The 27,955-nt window shown below is 41.8% G+C and overlaps 2 protein-coding genes across 5 annotated transcripts in view; one reads left to right on the plus strand and one right to left on the minus strand.

The window, feature by feature from the left end:
• Window positions 1–14,353, minus strand: part of GSTCD (glutathione S-transferase C-terminal domain containing) — a 52,623-nt gene extending 38,270 nt beyond the window's left edge. For 2 of the 4 annotated variants that reach the window (XM_048509040.1, XM_048509037.1), the window contains exons 1-4: window positions 8,979–9,877; window positions 7,640–8,083; window positions 5,551–5,805; window positions 4,658–4,751 (exon numbers count right to left, since the gene is read on the minus strand). In XM_048509040.1, the coding sequence (XP_048364997.1) occupies window positions 4,658–4,751; window positions 5,551–5,805; window positions 7,640–8,083; window positions 8,979–9,440 (1,255 nt within the window). In that variant the 5' untranslated portion in view covers window positions 9,441–9,877. The other 2 variants (XM_048509039.1, XM_048509038.1) reach the window with 2 other exon arrangements.
• On the plus strand, window positions 14,308–27,930 carry INTS12 (integrator complex subunit 12). The gene is made up of 7 exons (XM_048509041.1): window positions 14,308–14,465; window positions 17,338–17,501; window positions 18,743–18,895; window positions 20,312–20,499; window positions 23,481–23,640; window positions 24,984–25,136; window positions 27,279–27,930. The coding sequence occupies exons 2-7, from the start codon at window positions 17,346–17,348 to the stop codon at window positions 27,864–27,866; spliced, it is 1,398 nt and encodes a 465-aa protein (XP_048364998.1). The 5' UTR covers window positions 14,308–14,465; window positions 17,338–17,345; the 3' UTR covers window positions 27,867–27,930.
• Window positions 27,931–27,955: the final 25 nt, after the last annotated feature.

The raw sequence follows: 27,955 nt of genomic DNA on the forward strand, positions 1-27,955 counted from the left end.
GATGGATGGATTTAATGGGATCCACTATACTTACTCAACCAGGAAAGAGACATTTCTTCCACATATTCTGTGTGCGATTAATTAGACCAGGGAAGAATTAAAGTTTTTCAGGCCATGACAGGAAATTCCTAATTTCAATAAGCAGGTTTCTGACAGACAAAACAGGATTTCTGCAACTTAATTTTAAAATGAACTTTTCAGTGACACAACCATGCTTATAATGGCAATTCAAGAATTGCTAGAAGTTCATTGTTTCATGGCAAAGGTTTAGGAAAATCACAGTATCTCTGGAAGAAAACAGTGATGTGTTCACAAAGGAATGATAGTGACTGAAAATGAGAAACAGAAGCAGACAGCCTCTACGTGGACTTGGATGAGGATGGAGTGGCAAGCTTTACAAATGACTGACCCAACACCCAACTTGTCTTTGGGAATGAAGCCAGCAGAATATGTCCCAATTGTCAAGTCTGTGCGTACCCATCTAGCTCCTGCTAATAACCAAGCTACACAATTCTGTACTGACAGGAGAATCCATGCTTACTTCAAGGGCAGTTTCATGCATAAAGTACTTTAATAGTCTAATCTCAATGTTACCACTGCATACATTTGCTTGTTTTCATTCATTCATTTGTTTTATATGCCACTTTTCCCCAGAAGGGCTCAGGGCCGCTTACAACAGGAAGCAATACAATAAAAATAATAGAACCAAGGAGAAGAGTTGATCTTTATACCCCGCTTTTTCTTTACTTTTCAGAAGTCTCATAATGGTTTACAATTAACATTCGCTTCCCATTCCCAAAGCAGACACCTTGTGAGGTAAGTGGGGCAGAGAGAGTTCTGAGAGAACTGTGACTAGCTCAAGGTCACCCAGCAGGCTTCATATGGATGAGCAAGGGAACAAACCCGGTTCACGAGATTGGAATCCACTGCTCATAAGAGTGGGGACTCAAACTCGGTTCTTTGACTAGAGTCCACCACTCTTAATTACTACCCCTAGCAATATATATCAGCGCTATTCTAAAATCTGACAGATAACAACATCTACACCAGGGGTCTGCAACCTGCGGCTCTCCAGATGTTCATGGACTACAATTCCCATCAGCCTCTGCCAGCATGGCAGGGGGTGATGGGATTTGTAGTCCATGAACATCTGGAGAGCCGCAGGTTGCAGACCTCTGATCTACACAATTGACTGTTCAGTTCTAACTAAATCAAGGGGGAGGAAAAGGCATGGGGAAGAAGGAAAAGGAAGAAAGGGAAGGGCAGCTAGATGGACACCATTGCAGTCCTCAACCTTAGGCCTGATGGAACAGCTCTGTCTTGCAAGCCTGGTAGAACCCCAGTTGCACTAGACAGAACATTCCATCAGGCCAGGGCTAGAGTGGCTGAGTGAAGGTAGGAGGCCATCTTCCAGGCTTGACTTAGTTGAAAGAAAGCATTTCCCCCCCAGCTTGATTAACTTGCTTCCCCAGCAGTAATGGTGGGTCCAGTATAACCCCCAGGCTCCTAACTGAGTCAGTAATATATATATATATATATATATATATAAACCTTTCATGGCACAATTACAACAGCAGCAAGATAACAGCAACAGTGGTGACGCCAGTGTGATAAGCACGATCTCCAATACAGTAACGACTGTTTGCTAATGACAGAGCACAAAAAAGTTAGCCAACGCTTCCAATAATCTTACAGATCCACAATCCGACATAGTTACCGCAACTGATAAATCAGTATTATCAATGGGGGTTCTTAGCCACGGGTCTAGATATTTATCTCTAGCTAACCTATGTAATGGGCTGAGTTAGTAAGAGTCAACTGTACCTCAATAAAGGTACAGCATCCTTCAAGGAGTCAGCCTTCCCAATGACTTGAAGAACATAACACCAAGAATCACAGTAAATCGTATGTGGCATTCTCATTTGAAAAAGCTTCAGTTTGTTATGTTATTTTACATTCATAAAATACTAGTCATGCAAACATTTCTGCTGCCCTCTAGTGGAACACATTTTTTTTTCAAATTCTAGGTCACTTAAGGCTACTGAAAATAAAAACAAAATACTCATCTCAGACCAGCTGGCTGGTGTTTCTATATGTCTGGTGTCAACTATATGAACCCTCAGGAAGCAATATGAACACTCATAATCAGGATGACCAGTGCAATGTAGACCAAGCCTATTCCTGCCTCTAGTACAAGAGATCTCTTGTTAAACATCTGCTGCGGTCAATTTAAAATGCACACTAAAAGATGATTAGTGAAGCATTTCAAACCTGATTCTGATTTTATCAATGGATGGTTATAAATAACTACGGTTAACAATTTCAAGGGCTAAGGTGTTTGAAGACCTTGGTTAACTGATGTTAACGATTTCTCGTACAATTAAAACAGATTTTCTCAACGTTTGACAAGAAATGCTGTGCACTGAGAAGCTAGGTGTATCAGTATGCTCTGCATGCTAAGTACCCTGATGTGGGAGAAGGACACTTGGCGAAAATGAAGTACACATAACTAGAAGAAGGACACTTGGGGGAAATGTAGTACACATGACTAGGAGCAGCAGTGGTGTAGTGGTTAAGAGAAGGTGCATTCTAATCTGGAGGAACCGGGTTTGATTACCCCCTGTGCTGCTTGAGCAGTGGAGGCTTATCTGGGGAATTCAGATTAGCCTGTGCACTCCAACACCAGCTAGGTGACCTTGGGTTAGCCACAGTTCTTCTGAGCTCTCTCAGCCCCACCTACCTATCAGGGTGTTTGTTGTGAGGGGGGAAGGGAAAGGAGATTGTAAGCCTCTCCTACAGGAGAGAAAGGGGTGATATAAATCCAAACTCTTCTTCTTCTAGATGAAAACATGACAGCAGCTTCACTTCTGGGCTTTCACAAGCAAGAGTAAACTCACACAATAAGTACCTACCAACATCACACTCAACGGGTGATAAACTCACAAATCTATAAAGACTGTTACATTGCAAGTGATCTGAGGTTGCCAAAAATTAATGCTGAAACAGTGAAGGCCAAAAGGCACACGTTCATTCGTCTTCACCCAAAAGTGCCAAAAAAGTGCCAGAGATATTTAGTATTAGCACAAAGACTTTCATGTTTGCTTCCTTTACAAAAATCCACTGGAACAGTTTTAGATATTATATTGCTCAACTTGTAACACTACAGACACAGTGAGGCTATACTGATCATTGGAGAAAAAACAAATGCCTCCATGCAAGTCCTGTTCCAATAGTTCCTGCTGTCTTCCCAGCAGAGAATTTATTTAGCCTGGTGACAGAACCATCTCTAAAAAAGATGGAAATCAAGAATTTTTTTTAAAGCACTCTAATTTCAACAGAAAAATAAAGACTACTGATACAGAGCATTTTAATTCTTCCTGATCTGCAAGATAAATGCCTGTTGGGCACACACTTTAGGGCCATTATTATATTTAAAGAAAAGCCATCCATTTGAGATTCTATTGCAGCAATCATAAAAAAAAATCTTATGAGAAATTTAACAAATTGAGGGTTTCACTACGATAGCTCTAGCTAGCTGTTCAGCCTTCAACATTTCCCTCCCTTCAATGTGCTCGTTTTGTCTAATCTATACAAAATATAATGCCGAAACAAAATACATTCTAAGGTGCTAACTCTAATTCTTATCCCTCCCAAAATTCTAAATGCTCCTATGAGTTCAAAACTGCTCCTATGCTAAATGCTCCTATGCTAAACTGCTCCTATGCTAAATGCTCCTATGAGTTCCTAAACTGAAAAGTCCCCAAAGCCTTTCCTCAAAGGAAAGGATCTCCACCCCTTCACCATTCTTATATGTTAACCCTCTTATATGTTTTTCCTGCTCTGTAATATTTTCAGCCTAGGCTGGACTGGACACAGGTCACCCACACAGACACACCAAGAAGCAATAACAATTGCTCCTGGCCCCCCAACTGCCCAGAACGTCTGTCCTACCTTTGATAAACATCAACAGATGTTCAGCAACGCAATGTACATAAAATCATGTGCTCACAACAGTCTATTTCATGGTTAATATCCTAGATAAAAATACAGGAATTTCATATTTGGATGGAAGCATACTGGAATTTATGAATATATGTGTCACTTGAACTTTATGCCCATGTGTTGATGCCCTGAAACACTGTAAGTGATACAGGTAGGGTAACTAGACACAGACAAAAAATGCATTCTTATTGTATTGCCCAGTACACACAGAGGAGTGACTTGCTAAGTATTATACAACACAACTACTCTGTGTTTATGTTTTCTGCCAAGGGAGACAAGAAGGTGCATCAACACAATGCTCAGAATGGGTCGTACCAAAGGTATTTTTTCTACTGCAGTTGCATAGTGAGCCTTGGGCAGTTTCGACCCTAGCAGCATTTATTTCATTTATCTATTTCGTTTATTTCAAAAACTCAACACTTTCTTGATTTAACGGTATTCAATTACATGCCACAAGGAAAGTTATGAGTAGGCCAAATACACATCCCCTGTTTGCCCCACCTGGTGGGCGCTAAGGTTCTCTGAAAAGTCTTCACTATTATATCTAACGTGGTTGTGCCTAATTTCTATGGGGGAGTATTAAAGCATCCCTTGGTAAATGAAAGAATTCAGAGTACGATTTCAACAAAAATATACTTGGAAAACAGATCTCTACCTTCTCCTGGGTTGACCGCTGCTGGTAGACTGTCCCAGTCTAGAGTCCATGTCGGGTGAGGATGAGGACAAAACACTGCTTCAATACCATTAGCCTGCATTTGAGGGAAAATTGCAGCGGGATCAGTAAGCAAAGCCAAAAAACCATGCTGAAAGTCAGGCTTTATAGCCAGCAGAAAGGACGCTGTAATGCTGCGGGAAGTACATTTGCTAAATAGCACATGTCCTACACAGAATATTTTCTCTCTCTCAGAACATATTTCCCAGAAAAACCTGTGGAACACTTTAACTTATAAACATAAAGGTGAATCAGTGGAATAGCAAGCTCTGGGACCACAATTTTGGGACAGAGTCACTCATAACTGAGGGAAATGTTAGAGGCTAATAGTAGGAGCCCAGAAGTCCTCAAGTTAAAAGTTCAGCTATGAGCTCACTATGCGACAAATATATTTTTCAACCTCGGTGTCCCCATCAGCAACATGGGATTAATGATATTGGCCTGCATTGCAGGACTTCTGTAAAATTAGGAAAATGACAAGTTGCATCAAAAGAACTTAAAGGGAAGGAAAATAAGACAATTAAGTTGGGAAAGTATTGTAGTGCTAGAACACTGCGTATTGAGTTTCTGTCGGTGCAAACAATTACACAGGTTCAGCAAGCAGAAAAAAATAATCTTTGAATTTAATTCTGCTTTTCTCGTACCATATGAGGTGTCCTTCCATGAACAGAACAAGACTACTGCACATGGAAGTGATTCTTTCAATTTAACCTCATGACTAAACTACCCACAGCTTTCTGTTAAGCTTTAATTGTTTACAAATCTGTATCACTCCACACGCATGCAAACATTTTTATGGTTAGCAGATATAATCAGTTAAGCAATTGTTCAGCTACCATTAACTTGGTCATGGTTGGCCTCGGACCACCTATAAACTGAGCGTCTCTGTTCTCCTCTCCTGACTCATCAGAAGCCACGCAGGGACTTTGTGGGCGTTCTGCTTGGAAGGAGGATGAGGCCCAATCCTGGACAAGCTGCATTCTGCATTGGGCAGCAGCCTTCTTTACTCCTGGTACTTCCAGAACTCTCTGGTACCAACTGGATATTAAAGGCAACTCCAACGTTTTGTCTTGGTGTTCTTTGTAGAAAACCTTAAATGGAGAATACATAATTTTGCTTAGAAATCAGATTAGCGAAAAAGTGTGAAAGACAGAGCAAGTTTCCTTTCCTTATCACATTGGCTACTTCAAGTGGAATAACTATAGGGAGTAAGAGGACACTGGTTAATTTGCAGCAAATAGTTTAGAGAAGGAGTGTGCCCTTATGAGCACATAATACCAAGTCATGGTTGAGAGCTGAGCCATAGAACTATGGTCTGTATTAATTTTCAGAACCCCAAAAGAAGAAGAATAAGAATTTGGATTTATATTCCCCCTTTCTCTCCTTTAAGGAGACTCAGAGGGGCTTACATCTCCTTTCCCTTCCTCCCTCACAACAAACACCCCATGAGGCAGGTGGGGCTGAGAGAGCTCCAAAGAACTGTGACTAGCCAAGGTCACCCAGCTGGCATGTGTTGGGAGTGCACAAGCTAATCTGGTTCACCAGATAAGCCTCCACAGCTCAACTGGCAGAGTGGGAATCAAATCTGGTTCTCCAGATTAGAGTGCACCTGCTCTTAACCACTACACCACACTGGCTGGGACAGCACTTGGGTGCACTGACTTCCAAAGATCAGAGAAAGAGTTTCAATGTCCTGCACAGCTTTGCCTCACATGACTTATAAAACTAGAACATACTATACAAAACAATGTAAACATACTGGCTGTTGCGGATTTTTCGGGCTGTGTGGCCTTGGCCTGGCAGCTGTTACTCCTAACATTTCACCCACATCTACGGCTGGCACCTTCAGAGCCATGTCCTGGTGACATGATGGCACTCTATTTGCATCATTTATTTCATCACAGAATTTATATTTCATCAGCACTCTGTTTTAATTTTTGGAAGAGATGATCCTGAGCTAAGGAGCAGCAGTGGCGTAGGAGGTTAAGAGCTCGTGTATCTAATCTGGAGGAACCGGTTTGATTCCCTGCTCTGCCGCATGAGCTGTGGAGGCTTATCTGGGGAATTCAGATTAGCCTGTACACTCCCACACACGCCAGCTGGGTGACCTTGGGCTAGTCACAGCTTCTCGGAGCTCTCTCAGCCCCACCCACCTCACAGGGTGTTTGTTGTGAGGGGGGAAGGGAAAGGAGATTGTAAGCCCCTTTGAGTCTCCTGCAGGAGAGAAAGGGGGGGATATAAATCCAAACTCCTCCTCCCTCCTCCCCCCCTCCCCCTCCTCCTCGTCCTCCTCTTCTAAATCTTATTCCCAGAAAATGGTGCACGGTATAGTCATAATGAGCACACATGAAAGGATCCTAATTCAGCTTATGTGAATTACGACTTGGAAAGTTACTAAAAGTTTATACAAGATTACCTTGTAAGACATAAGGATGGCCCAATTACTGGGGACTAAAAAAACAAACAGGAATGACAGCACTAATCCATTACTGGAGAATAATGAGAAAAGAACTCAAAGAACAGGATAGGGGACGAGTTGGAATACTCCCAACACAAGAAGTTAGAATTAGCTCTAGAAAGAAGTATTTATTTTTCTGTTATGTATCAGACAAAAATAAATACATTTATCCCAGACAGGATTACCCCAAGGGAAAACCTACAGCCTAAATTCATTACTTTCTTGAACATGGATATTTAACATGCAGCCAGCATTATTCTTGGATCAACCCAACAAAGAGTTCCCATAGTTGGGGTGCTGTGTGGTTTCTGGGCTGTAAGGCCGTATTCTAATAGCATTTCCTCCTGATGTTTCGCCTGCATCTGTGGCTGGCATCTTCAGAGGATCCCATAGTTCCCACAGTTCTCTACTACCACCTACTAGGTCTCAATGACAGCAGGGGGGAAATAATTTTTTTAAACTCTTACCCAAAACTGATGAATGCACGGAAAGAGAACGACATCAGCCAAAGTAAAGTAGAGCCCTTCAGCAAAAACATGCTCTAGAGGTGGGAGTTCAGAGGTTTTTATTTTCCTAATATGAGAAGGTTCCCTTTTGGTGGAAACTGGATTTTTCTGCACAGTTAATTGAGAGAAAGGTAGTTCCAAATCTGCCAGAGAGGATTCCTGAATTTCTCTTGATTTTCTTTCTTCCAAAGAGTTACTACTTTCTTTCTTAGCAAGCGAGCTTTGCTGATGAACTTTCTGCCTTCGAATTTTGTCATCGTTATGCACTCTTACAGGTTCTCCTAATTTCTTTTCAAACTGCAGAACTTCCACAGGAGTGCTCAGATGCTGACCAGGAGACAGCCTCAGAAAATTCTCAACGGCCCGGGGGATGCTGATTTCACAAAGTCTGGTCCATTCACTAGTCTATAAAGTCAAAGAAACAGTGGAGGGATTACTTTATAGTGCATTCACTGCAAAGGACAAGAAGGGAATTCCATATGTATTCTAAGCTGACGGGTCACCCTTTGAATATCAAATTGTTTATTGCAGACAACAAAAGTAACCATAACGATTGTCGTGCATGTATTGGAAGGGTTCTAAACAAAAATTCTAGTTATGCGTACCGTATGTTATAATGCCACACAACAAACAATTTTGGAAGGTTGTATGCTTTCTTCATAATTGTGCGTGCAAGTGGGGGGATGAAAAAGGGCTCTGCTATTTACAAAATAAGGAAAAATTTCCCAAGGCTACATCTTAAACTTGTTTTAAATTAACTCTTTGGAGGCCAGCATCCAATTCACTGGACATGTAGTATCATTTCATACTGAACTCTCTTAAAAAGCTTTACAGTGCAATCCTAAAGAATTATGCCTTTATGAATCTGCTACGAAGAACTTCTAAATGTGCAAGTCTGTAAGCCAAAGTTCAATACATATACAATGATACAGTACATTACAGACTTAATTGATACTAGTGCTGCTTCCTCCCCCACGCCCCCAAGGTTAAATTACTCAAATGCAAAATTTCTGATGTCTTACTTGAATTAGAACAAATAAAAGCTACATACTCACTTTATAAATAACTATTTTATTTGTAGAATCCATTTAATTCCAACATCATATTATGGTGCCAGCTCTTAGCAACAGTTATAAAAACAGACCCAACATTTACTATCGGTTCACAAGTATTTTAAAACACAGAGATAAAAATAGGCTAATTGATCCCTTTGCCATTAGATTACACTCTGAATACAATATAATTTAATAGTAGACTATTATGAAGTAAAATTAAACCATTAAAGTAGAAATAAACTCACTTCAGCACAGGCTTTCAAACAGGTCTTTTTAAATCCCAGGAGTTCCAAAATGTCCTTCTTTGACGGATCAGCCTCATAGGTTTTGTGTATTATATGCCTTAACACCACAGCAAGTCCAGCTCGACAGAATGTTCCTTTGTTTTCAAGGACAGCAGGCAAGGAGCAGTTTTGGACCACTGAAGGAAGCTGGCACCTTTTGATAATGCAAAATTCCAGGCACTCAGGGAGCGCTTGGTCTGTAATCTGAGAGTCTGCAGGTATTTCACCTGGAGATACTAAAAAAACTCTAAATGCCTTGCAGTCACAAAATGACAACAGAAATAAGGATACAGATGTGTGGAGAGGCAGGATGCAGTCTTCTTTCTGATCAAAGTAGTCTAGGTAAAGATGATCTTCAGTAACACTACCTTTCATTTTTCTTAAAGTAAGAGATGTGATTAATGCAAATGGGTTTTTATTCATGTTACTGTTCAATCTACAAAAAAAGTTTTTTTAAATGAACAACATTTTATCCCAGCACAAATCTATGAAAATTGCCCACTTCGCCAGATCCTAAGGCAACATACTTCAGAAGTGCTTTTATAACATTACTGATACCGTGTTTGGGGGACCTGAACTTACACATATATACAAATCTCAAATGTTTTAATTCATTAGACTCTATGCAATATAGTCACTGTCATCCAGAAACTAACAGCAGGCTAAAATATAAACTGGAAGAGGAACTGTAAAGAAGTTTTATAGTCCATTTAAAAAATTTTATAATATGCATAGAAATATTGTTGGGTCACATTATTTAAATCCCCAATTGTTCCCTTTAGAGAGAATTCTTCAATACAGACATATATTCAAAAGCCACAAAAAATAACATCCAAGGTTAAAATAATTAGAATGAAATGTTGAAAATACTCACCAAATGAGTTGAAGAGTTTAATTCTAAGTGAAGGTATTTCTTGTTTAATTAGTCCTTTGAAAACTGTGTTTTAACCTATGAGGATAAGATGTTCATTACTGTGGGCAACTCACTCCCAAGAGAAGACCAAGACATGGGGAAATTGAATTAGTAAAAAGTACTCAATAAAAAGTTCGTCCTCCTTATCCCTTGACAATCCAAAATGTTGATGGGAATCCACAAAGTTGGTGTGTCTCTTAATAACTCATTCACGTAAAGCAGCAGAATGGGATGCTATTCATTATTACATCTGTGTAATTTATTTTAAAACACGTGCTTGAAAAATCTTTAAGGATGTACTACACTAATCTCAAATTTTGCCACACTGTATGGAACCAGTCACATTCCACTACCTTGAACTACTGCATCTACAAAAAATTCAGCTAACTGATCGCGCCTCAAAGCACCATTGTTACATAATCACATGGCCCTAATCTTAAGCATATAATCTTAAAACCCTTGAGAGAACCTGGGAGACCCAGGTTCGAATCACTACTCTATGATGGAAATTCACTGGATAACCTAGGTCAGGGGTCTGCCACCTGCGGCTCTCCAGGTGTTCATGAACTACAATTCCCATCAGCCCCTGCCAGCATGGCCAATTGGTTACAAATGAACTAATGACATTAAGTTCCATTTGGTTAAAAAAACCTTACTCCCAGATAAGTGTTAAAAAAACCATACTCCCAGATACTCCCTAAGGACTGCTGGCATAGGATCTCAGTGTACATCACTTATGGCCCAGGTGTCAAACTCGCGGCCCTCCAGATGTTATGGACGACACTTCCCATCATCCCCTGCCAGCATCATGCTGGCAGGGGATGATGGGAACTGTAGTCCACAGCATCTGGAGGGGCGTGAGTTTGACACCTATGACTTATGGTGTTTACAAGGTGCCAGCTGGTCTCCAATTTTAACAGAAGTAACTTCTGCATATAAAATAGAACCTACAAAATCTTTTTTTTCAATATAGTTATATGTGGTAACTCCTAGCTCTGTCTTTCTCTTATTTGATATTGCTTGAACTGCATTCAGACAATGTATCTGTCAAATATGTATCTTAGCAATGTATCTGTAGAATATGAATCTCTGCTCTCAGCTTTCCAGGTGAAACCTGTGAGAAAATGCATCAATTCTCCTTTTCTTCCACATAAGCCGTACACTGCAGTTAACAGAAAGGGGAAAGGGGTCTTTAAAACTCATTCTGTGGATAGCAACAAGGTGACATTCTCAATTAGACAGTGCCTCCGGCAACAACATTGTTCCTTATCCACAGTGGATTTCCCCAAGAAGAAACATTCTATGCTTTGAACATATAGGAAAGCCACCAGATACACATTCCTTCCTTCCTCTTTCTCTGTCCTTTAACCCTTTGTTCTTCTCATTGGTAGAGCAAATGCTTTAATTTCACTGTGACCACTGTGTACAGACAGCTAGTCATTGTAATTCTGCTCTTTCCCCACATCTAACTTGTGCAAAGTCTTGCATAGCACAACTAAAATGAACTGCTGCACTAACAGAATACCCACAACACATGATGCTGACTGGACAAAATCCTTTGTAATGATCTCAGATTAATTTCATCCTGCACAGCAAACCAACGTATCATTCTATAAACCACTTTTCTACTATCATTACACTGGTATTATAAAGAATCCCGTAAGAATCATTAATCGGTTGATTTAAAATTCATACGTGCCAGGTTACATTTTCACTTTGTATCTGTGTTGTTTCTTAAAATAGACATACTAATGATAACACAGACATGAACGTCAACACACAGGCGTAGAGCCAGTGGGGCAGGGTGGGGCGCAACGCCCCAGGCAGAGCGGAGGTGTGGCCAGGCCGCGGAGGGTGTGTGGCAGGGGTGGGCGCCATGGAGGTGGCAGGGGCGCAGCGCATGTGCGCGCCGTGGGCAGAGTTTCCTCTCGCTCTGCCTCTGAGTCAACAGCAAACCAGTAGGCAACAAATACAAGAATTCTAAACATCAAAATAGAAATTCAAATATGAGTAAACAGAACCACTGAAACATCTTACCCTATATAATTCAGCAACGTGCTAATTGACAACAAACCCTCAACCAGTAGGTGAACAGGAGACTCCAAACAGAGTGAGAAGCCACCTGCCCACCCTGAAAAGCTCCACTGGGCCTGCTAATAGCCTCACATCCCACCCCGGCTTCCCACACACCCTATCCCCAGTGCGCCAAAAGCCCTCCCGCTTTCCCCCAACCTCTGACCCAGAAGCAACCTGCCCATAGTCAGTGGCAGAGCTGCAAGGGGAAAGGGGTGTGCCATGTACCGGGCGCAAGCCTGAGGAGTGTGGAAAATCTCCCCCAGGGCCCTCTCCCCCCGTGGCACCCCCCACCCCCCTTTCCACACTTGCCTTAGTTCCTTTCCTTTTCCTAGAATGTTTTCAGGCTGAAAAAAGGCCTGTTCACAGTACAGGCTAAAAACGGCCTGAGGAAGTACAGTTCCCAGGAGACCTTGGGGCTCACAAGGTCTCCTGGGAAGCACAGTTCCCATCAGGCTGTTTTTAAGCCTGAACTGTGAATAGGTCTTTTTTTCAGCCTGAAAAAGTTCTAGGAAAAGAGCTAAGGTAAATTGGGGGGGGGGGTCATTGCGGAGGCCGGAAAATATAGACTGCGCACCTGGCACAGTTTGGCCCAGCTACGCCTCTGTCCATAGTGGGGCAAAGGCAGCAGGCCATCCTCCACCCCAGCCTGGGAAAAGCCCTCCCAATTCTCCCTGCCTTCTCTCTACCCCCTAACTAAATCCACCTCCCCACCAGCTGCACAAAAGCCCTCCCGTTGCCCTCCCTCTCTCAAACCCCGGCTGTTCTCCTGCCGGACCTGGCACGCACCCCTTCATTTCCCCTCCACCTGCCCCCAACCCACACACACAAAAAAGACTATCCAGCTAATGACAAAGAAGACCTGCAGCCTGTGGTTAAGTTCGACTGGGGTGCACCCTGGTGTGGGTGCAGACATCTAGAAGGAAGGAGGAAGGAAGCAGGGTTTAGTGCTAATTAATAATAAAGAACTCAAAATGACAAAAACATTAAGAACATTTAAAAATAAAATATTAAATGTCACCATAAACATTATTCACAATTTATAAAAGAAAAATCACATGTAATTCTCTTTAATGCTAGTAACAGTATCACCAAATATGATAATCAGATTAGCAAGTTTATAAGATCCCCAGAAAAATCTTTGCCCATATTTCCAAGCCATTCCCAAATCAATATGAAATCTGCTTGCTTTCAATACATTGTGTAAATACTCTGGCATTTAAGAAGCCGGTTGTTTATTAATCTTTTTTTTCTCATTGTCTCTGAATATTAACCCCAGCCTATTAGTGCCGGAACACTTTAGCCAAAGGAAGAAAGCACCTACTATATCCTTTGTACTGTAATTCTGACCTATGTTATTTAAGTAATATACCATGCCACCTTGTTAATATCTTAATTTTCCTTATATCTGTGCTAAGTAAAAAAATAATATTGTTGAAGGCTTTCATGGCCGAATTCAACTGGTTGTGGTGGGCTTTCCGGGCTGTGTGGCCATGGTCTGGTGGATCTTGTTACTAACATTTCGCCTGCATCTGTGGCTGGCATCTTCAGAGGTGCATCACAGATGAAGGCGAAACATTAGGAACAAGATGAATCAGACTATGGCCACACAGCCCAGAAAACCCACCACAACCACTTGTATTATAACTTGTATTATAATTATTGTGGATTGAAAGTACATTTGGGTGCTGTGTGGTTTCCGGGCTGTATGGCCATGTTCTAGCAGCATTATCTCCTGACGTTTCACCTGCATCTGTGGCTGTCATCTTCAGAGGATCTTCTGAAGATGCCAGCCACAGACGCAGGCGAAACGCCAGGAGAGAATGCTGCTAGAACACGGCCATACAGCCCGGAAAACACACAGCACCCAAGTGATTCCGGCCGTGAAAGCCTTCAGCAATACATTGAAAGTACATTATTCTGCATGTGCGGAACAGGACTCAGAGAGGCACAAAGTGGAGGCTGCTCACCCCCCAAAAAACAGGCTGCACCGATGAACCGAGCAGCAAATTGCAGCACTTAGATCAGCCAGCGGCTGCTGATTCACATGGGCAGCCCAGCAGGGGACGGAAGGCAGCTGGAGCTCTCTTTCAGTTTAGTTCTCTTCCCGCTGTTACCTTCATACGAATTACAATAACTGTTACGCGGGATGGGGGGGCGGAAGGTGGGGACAGCCCTCTGCACGTGCTCAGAGGTACAGCTGCATCAGGCGGGCTAAGCTCCAGCACAAACGCGACCCAATCCCCACAGATGGCCTCTGGCACAGTCCTACTCTCAGCTCCGAGCCGTTCAATCTCCGCCCCGCCTCTTCCTGTCACCGGGAGAAGGCCTTTCGTCGCTTCCGGAGGTTGCCTGGCCCAGGGCACAGCCGGTAACTGCGGGGAAGGGGTTTGCAGCGAGCCTAGAGAGGAGCCGGGAAGGCGCCGCTGGTCCCTTCTTCCTCAGCCAGCGAGTCACCTGAGGTAAAAATAAAGGGGGGGGGGGTCGTTTATGGAGATTTGTGTCTCTAAACAGCTCCTCTCCATTAATATCACGCAGGGCCGCCCCTTTGTGTTCCCGGCATTGCAAGAAGCGATTGAGCCACTTGGTGGAGAATTGCTACAGTTTAAGTCCCATTGGCTCTGCATGCGGTTGCGCTGCACCGCGGTGAGCCAGCTCTGTTAAGGGCAAGCAGAAAAGCCCAACATGGTGCAGTTCTCCTGGGCACTTCGCCGGCCTTGTGGCGGCGGGGACAGAAAGGAGGTTATTTCAAGTCCTGATATGAAGCGTCCTTCTCAGTTTCTTGTCAGTGGAATGCTTTGCTGACTTATGAGGAACAGGTTGGGAGAGTTCAAATGTTTGACCACTGTAGCCTCCTACATGATGCTTTGTGGGTATTGAATCCATGCTCCTAGAAAAGGTGTGTACATGAATGCTGACCTTTCCCCTCTGCCTATGTGCAATTACCTACTCATGAGCAATCTCTATGCTCTGGAGAAGTGTACATATATGGATCTCCTCCCTTTGATCAGGAACATTAGAGCAATTATTCATGGCAACAGGGATGGTGTAATATGGGTACATTTGTGATGACCATAGACTCCATGCTGATAAGTGGGCAGTTGTGCATATGAAGGGATATTGCAGCATACTCAGTTTGTTGCCTTTGTATATGTGCTGCTTTCAGTACATGTAAGATTGTGTCAGAAGGGCTTGTGTATTTTGGTTGGGCTCAGTAAAAAGCATTAGTGGGCAGATGGTTTTGAATTTTGTTACACCAACATGACTATCTGCTCAATTGTTGTACCAATAGTTTCAGACCAAGGACAGGCTTTTTATGGTATCCCTAGTGGCTATCCTCTTGCCAATAGAAAATACTTAATATGGCTGTTATACTCAGAGCATTTTACATAATTACAGTAGTCCTGTAAGATTTTTTTCTTTGCTGTCAAGTCACATCAATATATGGCAACCCCATAGGTGTTCCAGGCTAGAGATGGCTTGCCATTGCTTGCCCTTGGTATTCCTTGATGGTCTCCCATCCAATTTCTAGTCAGGGCCCACCCTGCTTAGCTTCTGATATCTGACAAGGTCAGGGTTAATCCTGTAAAATAGACCAACATTATTATTTTTACCGGTACATTGTAAATGGGAGAGGGTTGAGAAAGTATGAACTTGCTATAAGATCACCTGAGTAAGCCTACGCAATTTGAACTGGCCATCTCCCAGTTCACAGCTGTCAGCATCTGTGGAACTCCAACTTTGTTAAAGGATGGTATTCTAAATAAGAATAGAATATTTTCCATTTTCAGGCAATGAATATTCTTTATTTAGGCTTTATTTTTATAAAGATGTGCCCCTCACTTTCTCACTTTTCTGTTTTATTCTCACAACAACAGTCTGGTGAGGCAGGCTGAATGGCTAATCCAAGGTCAACCAGCAAACCTCCTGTCTAGACTGGGAATTTAAACTCTAGTCCAGGGGCTGCCAACCTATGGCGCACCAGATGTTCATGGACTACAATTCCCAACAGTCCCAATTGGCCATGTTGGCAGGGGCTGATGGGAAATGTAGTCCATGAACATCTGGAGCGTCATAGGTTGGCCACTCCTGCTCTAGTCTCTTAGATACTAGTGCAACACTCTAATCACTACACCATGCTGTGTCTCAAATTTTTTGCTTGGAAAATAGACTGCTGATTTGCATTGCTCGTTTTTGCACTATTTAAGGACCGTAGTGGCTTAGTGGTGGAGTACTTGCTTAGCATGCCACAGGTAACAGGTTATATGTTTCCAGTTTAAAAAGCAGCCAGTATTGTGGATTGGACTGAGTTCCCCAAACTTGGAAAAGTTCATAAAATATTACAAGTAGCAATCCTGGTCTGTGGTACTTTTATCTAGAGTGAGTGAATGATGGCAGAGAAATCCCATCAAAGACCAAGGATTTTTTAAATTACTATTTTGCTTGTACCTTTTCAGTTCCCTTGTACAAAATGTTTCTCTTTTCCCCTTAATTAGGAAGTATCTTTACTTGTGTGAAGATGCAGTACCTAGTCACAAGAGTGTAATTTCAGGGGATCCTGTGTATAAAGCTTCCTTTTGAGGTCCAGGTTGATGGAGGTAAATTAAAGACAACTGGTAAAGGCAATAGCCAACCACCCCATAAACATAGTCTGCCCAGCAAATATCATGACCTGGTGCTTGCACAGGGTTACCTTTGCATTTTATAATTTTAGAAACAAAAACTATTATGTGCCTTTGCTATACAGGCTATTCTGAGAACTCCGAAAGTCAAATTATAAATCTGTTCAAAAATTATTTCTTTGAGATAAAGTCAATATAAAGAGTAGGGATGTTAAGTTTTGCTTTTATAAAACTACAGTTTTAAAAAATGCATGTTTATGAATATATTTAATGCTTCATATATATTGATGTATATGTATATAATGCTGTATATGTATATAATGCTTCATATTGATGTATTTGGGGCTGTGTAGGGATGGGTGGAGGAAGGGGAAAGTGAGGATGATGTATGAGTCTGAAATTGTGTGCATCGAGGAATGCTGCCGTAAATTTCGTTGTGCGTGCACAATGACAATAAAATGCTTATGCTTATGTATGCTGAATACAGCTGATAATCTAATGTAAATCTCTCTGGTTTCACTGGACCACTGCAAGGACAAGATTGCAAGAGCTTGGCAACCTGTTTTCCAAATGCAAGGATGTTTCACTTCAGGTTAACTTCTAGGAACTCTGTCCTGAACTAACAAACCAGATTATTTCCCAGGAGGGCAGTATTGTGTTGATGTCTTCTGTTTGTTTAAATGTTACCCTCATTGTTTGTTTTAATTTGGAGATGCTGCTATGGCTGCTGCGGTTAACCTGGAACTTGACCCTATTTTCCTGAAAGCTCTGGGCTTCCTGCATTCAAAGAGCAAGGATTCTGCTGAAAAACTGAAAGCACTGCTTGATGAATCTTTGGCTAGAGGGACTGATTCCAGCTATCGCCCATCACTGAAGGTACTGAAATGAATGACCGGTGTTCTGTACCAGTGGTTCTCAAATGCTGGCAACTGAAGAAGCCCCCCACCCCATTTGAATAATATTTTTTGCAAGCCTCTTTCCCCAAAAGTCTTCCTCACCAGCATGCTGAACAGTCCCTTTTAAAAGCAGATGTGGCAAGTCACAAGTCCCCTGTGGAGGCAGAAACCTGGGCAGATTCATCAGGAGGGCTTTAAACTGATACTACAAGGGGATTACCAATATAGGGGTATAAATGAAGGCAAGCAAATAGCAGAAGCCTGCTTGGGAGGCCCAGGTCTTATGGAGACAAAGGTTCAGGCTCCAGGTGTTTATGTACCAATTTTCAAAGCTTGGGCAATACAAAGGAAGAGCTTGAATACGTGCTTTATACGTGCTCGCAAACAGCCTTACTAGTGTACTCCAAGGTGATGGTTACTGAGAGACTGGGTTCTACATCTTGTATCAGAAAGAGGGAAAATGAATTTACATGTAGGCAAACACGCAACATGCATGTGAGAACATACAGACCCAGTGCGGGAGTGTGACACTGGCAAGGGGATGACAGCAATAAAATGTCAGCAATGCAAATGTTCAAAACTGTGCACCTTCCAATCCTAGAAAACCTACACAGTGAGATTCTTATCTTTAAAATCTAGCTTGGGAAAAGTATTGTCTGACTTTGGCTTACAAGGTCAGATCTTAGTTAAGTTGCTGATTCTGTAGGTCAAAACTTTAAAGGCTGTGCCAAGTTTCGATCAGTCTCCTGCCTTGATTGGATTTTGCATCAGAGGCAATCCCCCCCCCTTTTTATTAGTTAATAACTTCTAGATGAGGCTGACTGAACCATGGTTCAACTGGTGAACTAGCCTGAGTTAATAAAATGCCATCCAAGCCACATTTTAAGAGTGCAATCCATAGATGGCGGGGAGCTGAATGAATTGTGAATGTAGCTTAAGGGTGCAGGTGCCCCTCATGCTGGTGCAAGAGGCAAATGTGTCAGTAGTGGCAGTGTACCGCAAGGCTCCTCAGTGCCCAAACACAGAATCTGCCCCTGACTGGCACTGCTGGGGGTGTTTTGGGAACGTTCCCAGTGGTGACGTCCCCCACCCCACCCCACCATGGATTGCACTGTAAGAAAGTTAAGTACAATGTGGAGCTTATTTAACTTTATGAACTCAGAAGTAGCAAATATCTGAAAGTGTTACCTTCATGTAACCTATTTGTTTTGCTTTATTCAGGAAGTAGATCAGCCCAAAGTATCTATTACAAAGCCAGTTTCTGTTAAGCAAGAGCCAAAGGTTTCCTTGAGCCTTCCCTCAGGTAACAATAATGGCAAACCGACTGCCGCCGAAAAGGTGAAAAAAGAAGCAGAAAAGAGGCCTGCTGATAAAGTAAGTTCCACAATTATGGCAGAAACACACCCAGGGGATTTTACAAAGCACATATTAGTTCAAACTGTGGCTCTTGGTTAATTGTTTTAGGCAGTATGGGTAGCATTAATCCTTGAGTACTAATGCGGCCTGCTCCGCTTGCTGCATTTTCGCCATATGTTACTTGTTTAATTGCTTGCTGCTTTCCAAACTGTGAGCTGATTTCTATGGAAATCTCTGTGGAAACCATTTTGCTTTCAAAGGGCGCCCAGCAAAGTTGCTTATCTGTTTTTCAGTGCCACATGCCGATAAGGGAGCATGTTGATTTTGTTTAGCCTTTTGTTTATTTCACATCCCTTTGCAATTTCACTTTACCCACCACCACTGTTTTTGACTGCTTGATAGTAGGGCTTCTGTTTAATGAATACGCATAATTACCTCTTCCTGGTACCAACCAGCATGAATGTTAAATGCATGAGTGATGAGCCTGAAAGCCCTAGTTCAAAGCTTGGCTTAGTCAGGGGCCTGATAGCCCTCCAATGGAGTCCTAAGCAGAGTTGCAACCAGTGGTTCTCAACCTTCCTGATGCCGCGACCCTTTAATACAGTTCCTCATGTTGTGGTGACCCCCAACCCTAACATTTATTCATTTTACAGGTGGAGAACACTGATGCAGAGAGTCTTAGAGGCGACCCCCGTGAAAGGGTCCAGAAGCTCGTTCTTCTCCTGTCACAGTCCAGACTAGCAAGGATTTGGCCATGCCACTGATGCAGAGAGTCTTAGAGGCGACCCCCGTGAAAGGGTCGTTCGACCCCCAAAGGGGTCGCGACCCACAGGTTGAGAACCGTAACCAATGAGCTCAAAAGGATGTAAACAGGATGGCCCTGTTAGAGAAACTGTCCTCCTTTTATCGTAACACAGGGCCAATAGTATGGACCTACCTAATATAACATTTTCCAGGATTGTAAAAGTTGTGCTGTTGATCGACTAGAAAAGGCATTTTATTTCTAGGGCTGGCATTTGTTTTTTCTGGTCTACAAGTATGGTGGGGCACGGATCTATTTATTATGTATTTTTGCAAAGAATGAGTCATACTTTAAATTCAAAACCATCAGTTTTGCTTCACAAGAAGGACAGCAAGCGCAGATCAGATCATTTTAAACGAAGTATTCCTTTTAGACGCTTTAAGCTGCAGTTGCAATTTGCTGTTGATTTGCCAACAGTCTTCTTATTGTAGCAAGAATATATTTCTCATGATTAACTTGAAAAATTCAAAGCCCCTCAAGATGTACAGGAATTGGGAGTTCGTGCCTAGATTGATGAATGGTCATGTACATGTATAGTCAATTTTTTATTGAACGTTTGGTAACTTTTGCTTGCAAACCAGTCTGTTTCTTACTTATAACCAGCTCTGTTTGTGTGTATGTCTTTTATATAGATAAAGTTAGAAGTCAGTGAAGCAGTTGACCTTCCGAAAAAGCCAAGGCTAGAAAAACCAGAAGCTCGTTCTTCTCCTGTCACAGTCCAGACTAGCAAGGATTTGGCCATGCCAGATCTTTCCAGTTTTGAAGAAACCAGTGCTGATGATTTTGCCATGGAGATGGGTTTGGCTTGTGTTGTTTGTCGGTGAGTTGCATACATTTTGCCTATTCACCAGATGTGGAAAACATAGCTTGTCATTTTTATTCTAGTTCTGAGCAGTAGTGACTTTTCCCTTTAAGAAACTTTCCAAAACAGTCGTGAACATTGGGCTTGTCTCCTTAAACTTTGGTTCATGAAATGAAAGATTTTTTTCATTAAGTTGTAAAATGCTTCCAAACTTTTTTCAGCTTTTTCAAAGGTTGTGCAAGCCTGTGAGATTTTTGCAGAAACAGCGGTATATAAGCCAGTTCATGGGAAGAGCAGTATGTAAGCCTAATAGATGAGGATGAGGAAGAGGAGGATGAGGAGGATGATAGGCATGCTTAAATGCATTGATGTGTATATGGTTAGACATGCCACCTTGTGTGTACAACCAGACTGTAAATGATAAATTTGTCTAAAGAAATATAATTGATGTATTGTCGAAGGCTTTCATGGCCATATTCAACTGGTTGTGGTGGGTTTTCTGGGCTGTGTGGCTGTGGTCTGGTGGATCTTGTTCCTGACATTTCGCCTGCATGAAGTTGCCAGCCACAGATGCAGGTGAAACGTCAGGAACAAGATCCATCAGACCATGGCCACGCAGCCCGGAAAACCCACCACAACCAAATAGAATTGAGTTCAGTAGTTATTAAAAATAAATGATAAAAGAAGCTAGTATGTTCACCCTAGGAAAAAATGAATGAAAAGTGTGTATGGTACCTATGATAAACCAGTTTCTTTTGTAGTAAGCATTTACTTTTTTTAAAAGCTGTTTGTAAGTGTAACTGGAGATGCTGTCCCAGTATATTAAAATGTGGCAAAATATGTTCTTATTAAGATTTGGGAACAGATTTCTGAGTTCAGCATCCTATTGATCCTACAGATATTCAAAGAGCTTAGTTTAAGTAAAAAACAGAAAAGCATCAGAATAGCATTCCAGATGGCCATCAGAAATCAGACTGACATCAGTAGAACAAGGCTTATTAGTCCCTTTTGTATCACAAGGTATGCAGAACTGTTAAATGATAGCCCTCAATATTGTGCATGATGCTGGAATGTCTGGCCCCTTCCGTACTTGCAAAATAATGCGTTTTCAAACCAATTTTACAACTGTTTGCAAGTGGATTTTGCTATTCTGCACAGCTTCAAAGAGCACTGAAAGCAGTTTGAAACTGCATTATTCTGCATGTCCGGAATGAGCCTCTGAGAAATTCCTGCTTTCCTTTATTTGTGTTCTGTTCTCAAGCTCCTGGAGTCACCAATTTGGTATATTTCTTTCCAGCATCATAAGTGAAAGGTGGGAGTGGACAGCAATCATTAAGAATGGCTCAATAATGTCAAAAGCACACATTGAAAACATATATATAGGGGTTACCTTTTGGAATCTTAACAGTAGTTTTTAATACAATCCTGACAACTGACTAAAATGCAGCCATGTACATTGTCTAGAAAAGAGAATAAAATTGCCTAATTGCTTATTAAAATGAGCACAGTTTATAGTTTAAAAAGTCTGCTCTGTGATAAACATGATAGGATTTGTCTAAACTAGTTCTTTGCAGACTTACAGAGAAGGCTTGAGTGTTATGCTTGGTGCATCTATATCATTTGAATTTCAAAAGAACCTTTCCAATTCCCACCATTCACTCCACCAACTAAGGGCATGTAGTGCTAACTAACTTCCACTTTTTTAACCATTTAATTTCAGAAGGTATCCTCAAGTAGTACCTAGTTAAAAATAATTGCCCTTGAGTAACAAAACTGAAGGCTACGGTTTGCACTCCAGATTAATGGTATATGTATCTGTGTTAAATAGAAGTATGAAATTGGCAGTAGCAGAATGAACAGAAATGTTGGAATCCCTACGGCAGTCAGAAGAGAGACCTCAGAAGATCTGTTCATCTTAACAAATGTGTTCAGCCAGCAGTATAGTTTCCAAGTGTAATTAAATATTCAACAGCAAAACATTCTGTGTGATTTTCAACTGACAATCGGTCTGTCAAAAAGGAGGATTTATGGGGAAAAAACTTGCACACCTTTCCAAAAAGCCTGTTAATTATCTTGCATATATTAGCTTCTCTCTCTGTCTCTCTTCTCCCCAAGACACTGGACATTCAAAGACCAGTTTAAAATCAATCCTTGTTTAAAAATATAGGCCACAATTATTGTCCTTTATAGCTTTTAAAATATGTAGATCAGAATGTTCTTCAAGTAATGAAGCTAGACAGTTCTTCTGATCTGTCATTGAAACGTGTTAGTGAGATTCTAATTTTATGGCTGCAATTCTAATCTCAGTTACTAAGGAGTAAGACTCAGTGAATTGAATCAGACTTCCTTTTGAATCTACCTACTTAGGATTGCAATGCACATACTCAAGAATTTGAAAAAAAAGATTTTTTAAAAAATTATATTTCAACCAGGCTATTTAAAAAAGGATCCATAGCCATCTGGACAGTGTCTTCTGTCTTCATTTCCCCATTAAATAAAGGGATAAGAGACTTCTTTTTCCCACCCGTCTGCAAATAGTTTCCATGGTTACCTGTATACGGATACCATGGGGATATGTGTGAGAGCAGCTTAGCAATTAAGCAACCTGATTTGTCATTTAAAAGAAGACGTCATTAGGGAAATGGTGTTTGACTACCTCAAAGGCATATTTCCATTTTCAGGAAGTCACTAAACTGTCATTTATATATCTTTCCAACAGAAGCCCATACAACATGAAGTCTTTATCAGCTTCACTTTGCTGGACTAATCTTTTCTGTTCCTTCATCTCCTCATTCTAGACTATTTTATATTCCTAACTGTTGTACAGAGGAAAGAGTACAAAATAGTCAACAACACCAACAAATCAGCTTCTGTACTCATATTGTTGTTCCCATTTATACAGTTCTGTACAGAAGAGGCATATGGAAAGTCACATGTTAAGGCTCCAGATTCTGTTTCAGAAGGTGATATTAATGTGATCTGAATTCTGCGCTTCACAGGCAAATGACGGTTACTTCTGGGAATCAGTTAGTGGAATGCCAGGAGTGTCATAATCTCTATCACCAAGATTGCCATAAACCTCAAGTGACAGACAAGGAGGTGAACGATCCTCGCCTAGTGTGGTACTGCGCTCGATGCATCAGGCAAATGAAAAAGATGGTAAGAGGCGGGTTGCCAGTCTTATTGCTACTTGGAATTAAAAAGAAGTGTGGATTGGGTACTGTAGGGAAGAAGGTTGCTTGGGTACATAGCATGTCCTGTATCATTAGTGTGGAATCACAGAGGCAAGGAAATCTCTTATTCCTCCTAACGTCCTCCTGCAGCTGGCTACAGCTTCCTTCTCCTCTCGAGAGCAGCAGTGGTGTAGTGGTTAAGAGCAGGTGCACTCTAATCTGGAGAACCATGTTTGATTCCCCACTCTGCCACGTGAGCTGTGGAGGCTTACCTGGGGAATTAGATTAGCCTGTGCACTCCAGCACACTCCAGCTGGGTGACCTTGGGATAGTCACAGGGGGTTTGTGGGGGGAGGAGATTTTAAGCCCCTTTGAGTCTCCTTACAGGAGAGAAAGGGCGTATATAAATCCAAACTCTTCTCCTTCTTCTGGTCCTCCTTTTTGCTTGTCAACCAATACCCAAGTAATCTCAGCAGAGGAAAAAAAGCTGTTTTTGCCCTAGCTCCCTTCTGCTCACAAAGTGGATTTCCTCAAATTTGCAGAACCTGGTATCCTAACCATGGCTGAAGTCTGCTGGTATATTTTCGTGCTGGTATATTTTCAACAAATTAGCTTGTATAAATTTGACCTGTTTAAAGTTGGCCTGTTATCAAATAATGTTCAGTTAACTGTTATTTTAGAAGTCAGGTGAGGCAGTCAAAGTACAGGAAGCTGATATTCAATGCAGTCAAGTCCTGATTTTTTTTTGTTGAAAGTTATTATTTCAGTGAGAGAATTAAAAAAATATTGGGCTAGATTTTGTAAATATCAAGCAATTCCTAATGGCAACCATAGGGCTTTAAAAATAATTTTCATTTTAGCGTCTTTTATCCTTTTCAAGGTGAAACAAGTTCACAATTTCTGTAATAGTAACTGATTAGCAGTAGTTTATTAGTAGGAAGAGCATTGAGTAGATAAGTTCTGAACGAATGTTTTAAAATGCAGGTATTTTGAAAGTATCTTTGCCCTGGGTGATTGACTACTTGAAATTATGTTATGTTTAAGCTTAGAAGATAAGACGTGATTGAACCAGCAGTAAGACCTACTTCTCAGACTTGAATCCCTACTTCCTGTGTTTTTCTCAAATACCTGTTTCTTACCCAGCCTAAAATCCCACATATTTCAAGCTTTTGTTTCCCCTCACATGTACTGTGGCCCTTGATTCCTCAGTTCCAGGTGCTACTTGTTAGAATGTTTAACAGATAAACTATTTGCTTTGGTTTGCATTTCGATATAGATTCTTTCCATTTTTGGAATAGTAACACAGGAATGTATATGTGGTTTACACAGGCTCAAAAAACACAGAAGCCTTCCCAGAAGCCGGCCCCTGCTGTAGTTTCAGTAGCTCCAGCTGTGAAAGATTCACTGACAAAGAAACCAGAACTGAAATTGAAGTTGGACACCACGACAACCTTCTTAGCATTTAAGAGGACAGAAGTCAAGGTGCTGTATATAAACTGTCTTGTGGGGAAAATGCCTTTTTTTTCCTGTGCTTTGCATACATCGTTTCCTCCTTCATTGTGAAACTGGCTCCTTCAATTAGAATCCAAAATCAAAACACTGTTACGCCATTATGCCAGTCAGTTTGAGATGATAGAGTATACATCTTCCTTAATTTACAAAAAATTGTTTTGTAGCTAACGTTTTAAATGGTAAATGAGGTATAGTTTCACACAGAAAATGTGTGCATTTCTTAGCTTTGATAACATGTTAAAATCTTGTGTCTGTAAAGCTTTGTCTGGTAAGTCAGTTTGATGGTTCTATTGCCTGCTCTCTTGGACTTGGCTGTTTTAACCACAAGTGGCTGGCTTATATCAGATTCCCGAATCCTGGCCAGGCCAGGAGTATAAGCTGAAGGTAGTTGAACTGTACTTTGCCCCCAGCTAGGACAATCTTTATCTAGTGGACCATGCGTATTTATGTATCAAAATCTGGAAGGGTGGAAAAGAGTGAAGTTCTGGAGCTACCTGAGTTTTGTGACAGCTGGCTGGAGGTGGCCAAATATGATATGATTTCTTTAAAGTCTAGAATTCGCCCTCTATTGTCTTGGTAATATGCTATGTAATTGAAAAGTGGCCAGAATAACCACAAATTCTGCTGGGCTTGTTCAGTTCACAAATACTGACCTCTCTTTAATTTCTGGGTGGTTTTGTGGATGTGTCAGAGAAGCATTGTGCTACAGTTGAGCTCATTTAGTTTTTAGAGGAAAGGGAAACAGAACTTTGGAACTAACTTTAAAAAAAACGCATCTGTTTTTTTCTGTAATTGGAAGAATCATGAGATATTATGAGAAGAACACCGAATGTTCTGCCTGCTCCTGCTTATACTGGACTGTGCTCAGAACGGCTTTTCTGGAGCACCTTCCTTGTGAGGAGAGGCTGCAGCGTTTGGGACTCTTTAGTTTGGATAGGAGATGTTTGAGGGGGGGTGGGATATGATTGAATATAAAATTATGCATGGGGTAGAAAATGTTGACAGAGAGAAATTTTTCTCTCTTTCTCACAATACTAGAACCAGGGGGCATTCATTGAAAATGCTGGGGGAAGAATTAGGACTAATAAAAGGAAACACTTCTTCACGCAACGTGTGATTGGTGTTTGGAATATGCTGCCACAGGAGGTGGTGATGGCCACTAACCTGGATAGCTTTCAAAGGGGCTTGGACAGATTTATGGAGGAGAAGTCGATTTATGGCTACCAATCTTGATCCTCCTTGATCTCAGATTGCAAATGCCTTAGCAGACCAGGTGATCGGGAGCAACAGCCGCAGAAGGCCATTGCGTTCACATCCTACATGTGAGCTCCCACAGGCACCTGGTGGGCCACTGCGAGTAGCAGAGAGCTGGACTAGATGGACTTTGGTCTGATCCAGCTGGCTTGTTCTTATGTTCTTAATGCTGGCTCTCAATGCTGGCTCAAGCCCTCCAGGCTGGCTTCAGTGGCCCCCACTCTCCATGCTGGCATAGGAATCACTGCTTTCTACAAGATCTTCTTCAGCTGAGATTTAGAGCTAACATTATAATCCCTGCTTTCCCAACTCCCTGCGCTATCATCCCACCTATCTTTTCCTCCCTATCTATATACTTAGGAACTGTGTGTATGTGCCTTTACTTCTTACTGTATGATTGCTTGCAAACAAAATTTATATAAAAATATTTAAAACTGCAATTTGGTCTTTTGTGAATTCTCTGCAGATATGTTTCAAGCCGTTTCTGGTATACATAGTCTTAAAAGATCCCTACCCAACCTGCCTCTCACATTGCCAAGCTGAGTTATTTTCCCCATTGCTATTTAAAATAGTTGTGTGCTGTTACACTCTTAGCAGCTGGTGGAGATTCCTTAAAAATAAGTTCACAACCTGTGAAAGCTGGGTAACAGATTGTTAATTCCTTAGCAGACCAGGTGCTTGGGAGCTGCAGCCGCAGAAGGCCATTGCTTTCACATCCTGCACGTGAGCTCCCAAAGGCACCTGATGGGCCACTGCAAGTAGCAGAGTGCTGGACTAGATGGATTCTGGTCTGATCCACCGGGCTCTTTCTTATGTTCTTATGTTTTGTTGCTAATGTGGCATTTGTTTATATTTCAGACCTCTGCTGCTGTGTCTGGCAACAACTCCAATGCCAGCGTTTCCTCTTCAACCAGTGGCCTTACGGGATGGGCTGCCTTTGCAGCAAAAACATCCTCTGCAGGCCCGTCAACAACTAAGTTGGGATCCACAAGCCAGAGCACCAGCAGCAAGCCGACCACACCCTCAAATAACCAGAAACCTGTGGGTCTGTCAGGCCTGGCAACAGCTAAAGTGGGCCTGGGATCAAAAATAGCATCCCCCAATAGCAGCACAAGCCCTGGTCAGCTGAAGCCTCTTCCACCTTTGACCTTGGGGAAAACTGGTCTTTGTCGTTCAGTCAGCAGCGATAACATCAGCAAAGTTGGACTCCCAAGTCCCAGCAGTTCAGCTCCTTCTAGCAGCAGCAGCAGCAGCCAGACAACCAGCGGAAATGGAAGTGGGGGGCCAGCAGGCAGTAGTGGAAGCAGCGCCAGCAAATCAAGCACAGAATCTGGCAATCAGTCGCCTTCTGTGAAGGGTCCTACTTCTCAAGAATCACAGCTCAACGCTATGAAGAGGTTGCAGATGGTCAAGAAGAAAGCCGCTCAGAAGAAATTGAAGAAATAATAGAACTGCGTTGTTAAACCCTAATACCGATTGAGCTGAGTAATAAAGTCAGATATTTAATGTGCCTCAATGTTTTTATGTGGTGGCAC

The sequence above is a fragment of the Sphaerodactylus townsendi genome, linkage group LG10, assembly GCF_021028975.2.
Source record: "Sphaerodactylus townsendi isolate TG3544 linkage group LG10, MPM_Stown_v2.3, whole genome shotgun sequence".
Taxonomy (NCBI): Eukaryota; Metazoa; Chordata; class Lepidosauria; order Squamata; family Sphaerodactylidae; genus Sphaerodactylus; species Sphaerodactylus townsendi.

What these genes read in the sequence shown, in the direction of transcription:
- INTS12 (XM_048509041.1), top strand. Translation starts at nt 17,346, where the DNA reads ATGGCTGCTGCGGTTAACCTGGAACTTGACCCTATTTTCCTGAAAGCT. An exon ending in TTGGCTTGTGTTGTTTGTCG is followed by an intron (nt 20,500 to 23,480) that starts GTGAGTTGCATA and finishes TGCGCTTCACAG; the next exon opens with GCAAATGACGGTTACTTCTG. An exon ending in TTAAGAGGACAGAAGTCAAG is followed by an intron (nt 25,137 to 27,278) that starts GTGCTGTATATA and finishes TTTATATTTCAG; the next exon opens with ACCTCTGCTGCTGTGTCTGG.